We start from the raw sequence: 5,000 nt of genomic DNA, 5'->3' as shown, positions 1-5,000 counted from the left end.
ACAGCTAAGAAAAAAAAAAATATCGTTGCCCCCCGTATAGCACCGAGGGCAAAGGGGATGAACAGAGATGGAGACAAGGGATGCAAGAACTTGCAAGGGTAAATGTGGTGGGGCGGGAGGGAAAGGCGAAGGAAAGAAAGTCTTTAAAGCGCTAACTGGAACAGATGCAGCTGAGTAAGCGTAGATTTGCTAAGCAGGTCTGACATGATTGGCAATGATGCATTCAGGTCTGACATGATTGGCAATGATGCATTCACAGAGAATTTTGTCATTTTTAAAGCTACATTTCTGTCAGGTATCAAAGTATACTTTTTAAGCACCGGTTTTAATTGCTATAGAATATATATATATATATATATATATATATATATATATATATATATATATATATATATATATATATATATATATATATATATATATATATGTATATATATAAACTTTTGATAGTAGTAATATTATAGACTTAAGTAGAGTGAAAGGGCTTGGATATATCTCTCACCACATTATATGATAGATAGTTGAATAGATCAACGTGAGGAGATAGACTGTTATAACAACATCTTGCTGGAAGGGCCACACTAACTTCAAATAGCAATTTTGAATTCCCAGGTTTTTTTCTTTTTAATATTTTTCAAAAAAAATATAGTTTTCTGGTGAATCAATATAGATCACATGATTAATATATATTCTGCTTATTGTCTTTGAGCAGAAGCCTATAATGCAGTTATTGTTTAAGGCAATAACTAACTTTAGAAGAAAAAATTATGTAATAATTTTTTGAGGGGTCATAGAATTGCCTGTTGATTTTGATTTTGATTTTGATATCGTTCGACACGAGAGAATATCATCCAATATCATAATGATCATTTTTCTTTCCTCTTTTGAAATATGCTAATTGATTTACCATCACTAGTAATGATACAGCTTCAGCCAAGTGTATGTCAACACTCATTCTCAATCAGGATACACAGACACGATACACAGAAATCGTTTGTCTTTTCTTTTTCCTTTCTTTTTTTTCTCTCCACTAAAACAAATTACATAACCCAACTTGCCATCTCTATTCTCTGGTGATGGATTTTTATGTGACTATGATTGTCTGGTTCTTCTGCTTTCGTTCGAGGCGACCCAAGACTGGACCAGGGGTGATGGACGAGATGAATGACACCAGCAGTTGGATCAAGGAAGGTATGATTGACAGTGTCCTTTGGATCAAGGAAGGTATGATTGACAGTGTCCTTTGGATCAAGGACGGTATGATTGACACTGTCCTTTGGATCAAGGACGGTATGATTGATACCAGACCTTCCATCAAGGACGGGTATGACTGATGCCAGACCTTGCATCAAGGACGGTACGGTATGGTTGACAGAAGACCTCAGCGGCTGACAGGAGATGAGAGAGCAGCCCTAGACCCTCCTCCACACGGGAGGGAACTTATCAAAACACCTCATATCTCAAGTACCTCCTGATGGAGTCAACACCTCCCTCCCTAGGTCCGGTGGCATTTGGGGCCCCTCGATTACTGCGCCAAGTCTGGACTTCCCTTCCCTTCCCTTCCCTTCCCTCCCTTCCCTTTCCTCCCTTCCCCCCCGCCCCAGATGACTCCAGGTGACTTCTTCTCCTTCTTCTCTTCGTCGACTGACTGACTGATTGGCCGACTACTTGGCCAGTGTCCTGACGAAGGGGAACCCTCTCGCGGTCGTGTCCCTCACGAAGTCTTGGCGATTAACCCTTCGGGAGAGGAGGGTCTGCGACGGGAATCCTGCAAAAGAAAGAGAGAAGGAAAGGAATGTAGAGCGCTCACATCTTACCAGATCTTCATAATACAGTCAAAGACGACGTTGTCTTCCAGACGGTAGATTAAACGTAATATGAATCTGTCGAATCACTCATTTCATCAAGTCTGAAAACCAATGGGTGAAGTGTTGAAGGAGTCTTGAAGAGAGAGAGGGGTAGCGTTTTTAACACCTTAGAAAGTTAAAGATCGAGGAACTGGGTGTGTGTGTGTGTGTGTGTGTGTGTGTGTGTGTGTGTGTGTGTGTGTGTGTGTGCTTGTGTCCTGCCCAAGAACGTGAGTGAGAGACAGGTAAAGTGTGAAGGACAATGGGGGATGAGGAGTTCGAAGGAGGTCTTGGCATAATGAGAGAGAATCGTCCTACAGGATGTAGGATATTGATGCCATGTAAAGGTTCAGTTCCCGAACATGATGGTACAGTCATTGAACATAAAGATACAAGTTTTTTTTGAGCACGACAGTACGACTCTCAAGGTATGATGGAACTGACCTCTGACCTAACTCTTAAAGGGGCAGGTCAGAGATTAAGTCATCAAAGCCAAGGGGTCGTTTTTGTTCCAAGGGGTCGTACCATCGCTGCTCCAGGGTCGTGGTCGTCATCATACCGTCTCTACCTCCCCCACCCCCCAGCGAGGGTCGTCCCGCTGTGCCTCCAGGGGGGGGGGAGTAAATGACGGCGTGACTGACCTGACCTGACCCCCACTCCTCCTCCTTCCCCGAGATGAAAGTCAAAACTGATGGAGTTGGAACTGACCTGAGTCGACCCGTTGGATCTTGTCTTGTGATGCTCTCCCGTTTTTTGGGGGGTGGGGTCTAGAGGTGGGGTTGGGGGAGGGATGCATTGCAAAAGAGAGAGAGAGAGAGAGAGAGAGAGAGAGAGAGAATCTGATGATGTCACTGCAGAAATACAAGGTTAGATTCTCTCTTATAACTCAATCAAACCATTGTTAAGCAAATGGCCTTTGATAAAGAAAGAAAGACTGGAAAAAATTGTGACAATTTAAAAAAGAAAAAGATATTTTCACCCAGGAATATGCCACGAAAATACAGTTAATCATAAAACAGATAATTACGATATTACGTTAGTGTTAACATACTAGGAAAAAAAAAAAAATATATATATATATATAATCCTCTCAAAGCATTGACTCAATGGATGATGACGTAGCAATCATCCCCCATGAGCTCTGAGCCTGCAAAAGAAAAAGAAAAGAAAGAAAAAAGAGACCAATATAATCATTAATCTGTATCATTAAGTAATACCAACAGAATAATCATCAGGGATGATAAAATCATCATCACAGACGAGGATGTTTGAATGGATATGATCATCATTAATCTATGGATCATTTTCTTCCTTCCTTCTCTCTCTCTCTCTCTCTCTCTCTCTCTCTCTCTCTCTCTCTCTCTCTCTCTCTCTCTCTCTCTCTCTCTCTCTCTCTCTCTCTCTCTCTCTCTCTCTCGAGTCAGAACTGCATTGATGATCATGAATCATGTACCTTTTGTCTGGCTCACCCTCAAGTCTTGGTCGTAACCAGACATTAATATTACCTGGACTTGACGGGTTGACGAAGCTGCTGCTGCTTCTGCTTCTGCTGGTGCTGACGGGGCCTATCCTGCTGACGGAGGCGATGAGGGGGGACACCAGGGGCGTCGGGGCGGTGCGGGAGAGCATCTGCAGGTCGGAAGGCAGCTCCCTGGGCACCTCCGGGCCCGTGAAACCAGAGGCTGTGCAGGGGGGAAAGAGAGAGAGGGAGGGAGGTGAGTCCAACGTGGTGTGAGGAGGTGGAGGTTCACATGTGTCGTGCTGGAGTGTGTGTGTGTGTGTGTATGTGTGTGTGTGTGTGTGTGTGTGTGTGTGTGTGTGTTGGGGGAAGGAGGGAAGTGATCCAGTGTTTGTATAAGGAGGGAAGTGACACATAAGGTGTTTGTAGAGGGAAGTGACACATAAGGTGTTTGTAGAGGGAAGTGACACATAAGGTGTTTGTAGAGGGAAGTGAGGCATAGATATAGTGTTTGTATGAGGAGGGAAGTGACACATAAGGTGTTTGTAGAGGGAAGTGAGGCATTGATATAGTGTTTGTATGAGGAGGGAAGTGACACATAAGGTGTTTGTAGAGGGAAGTGAGGCATAGATATAGTGTTTGTATGAGGAGGGAAGTGACACATAAGGTGTTTGTAGAGGGAAGTGAGGCATAGATATAGTGTTTGTATGAGGAGGGAAGTGACACATAAGGTGTTTGTAGAGGGAAGTGAGGCATTGATATAGTGTTTGTATGAGGAGGGAAGTGACACATAAGGTCTGTTTGCAGGAGGGAGAGATGAGTGATGCTGTTTGTTTACAAAAGGGAGAGATATAGAACACCGAGTGTCATACATAAGGAGGAGGGAGGAAGGGGAGGGAGGGAGGGGGGTTTGATGTCAAGGAGAGAGAGAGAGAGAGAGAGAGAGAGAGAGAGAGAGAGAGAGAGAGAGAGAGAGAGAGAGAGAGAGAGGGTGAGAGAGAGAGAGAATCCCAAATCGTTGGGAGGTTCAGTGTTTTCTGCCCTTCATTTCCTCCAGACGCCTCACGCTTGGCTGCCCTGGTTGGGGCTCTGACAGAAACACAATAGTTTTTGAAGAGATAAATGTGGTGTGTGTGTCTGTGTGTGTGTGTGTGTGTGTGTGTGTGTGTGTGTTTGCGCGCACGAGCGTAAAATCATGTACATCATTCATTTCTAAAGGAATTCGTCGGTGTATTACATTTTATATATATATATATATATATATATATATATATATATATATATATATATATATATATATATATATATATATATATATATATATATATATATATATATATATATATATATATATATATGTATATATGTATATGGCCATTTCCATCATGAGCGAGGCCATGGTAAGATACGGTGACTCAAGAATACAACAGAACACCCTTGTGCGTCACACGTCACATGATATACATTCAATTTCATCAGGAGGTCAGGACGGACTTGCCCCGCACAACCGGCCATTCGCGACGCAAGCTTTTCCTCCTTGACGCTCACCTCTCTGAGGCACAAGACAGCATTGAAAAGAAAAGATAGATAAAGGGACATGATCCTAGTTGATATGAATCGTTGACAGGAGATGAGTCGCTTCGTGGAACGCCTGACCTTTGCAAAGAAGAAGAAGAAGAAGAAGAAGAAGAAGA

The 5,000-nt window shown here is 42.9% G+C and overlaps 1 protein-coding gene across 1 annotated transcript in view; it reads right to left on the bottom strand.

The window, feature by feature from the left end:
- Positions 1-5,000, bottom strand: part of LOC139765984 (uncharacterized) — a 94,306-nt gene that overhangs the window by 431 nt on the left and 88,875 nt on the right. The window contains exons 5-6 of the mRNA XM_071694016.1: positions 3,353-3,529; positions 1-1,768 (exon numbers count right to left, since the gene is read on the bottom strand). The exon at positions 1-1,768 is cut by the window's left edge and continues 431 nt beyond it. Coding sequence (XP_071550117.1) covers positions 1,665-1,768; positions 3,353-3,529 — 281 coding nt within the window. The 3' untranslated portion in view covers positions 1-1,664. The remainder of the gene's footprint in view (positions 1,769-3,352; positions 3,530-5,000) is intronic.

Source organism: Panulirus ornatus, chromosome 56 (assembly GCF_036320965.1).
Source record: "Panulirus ornatus isolate Po-2019 chromosome 56, ASM3632096v1, whole genome shotgun sequence".
Lineage (NCBI taxonomy): Eukaryota > Metazoa > Arthropoda > Malacostraca > Decapoda > Palinuridae > Panulirus > Panulirus ornatus.
This window is presented reverse-complemented; position numbering and strand designations above follow the sequence as displayed.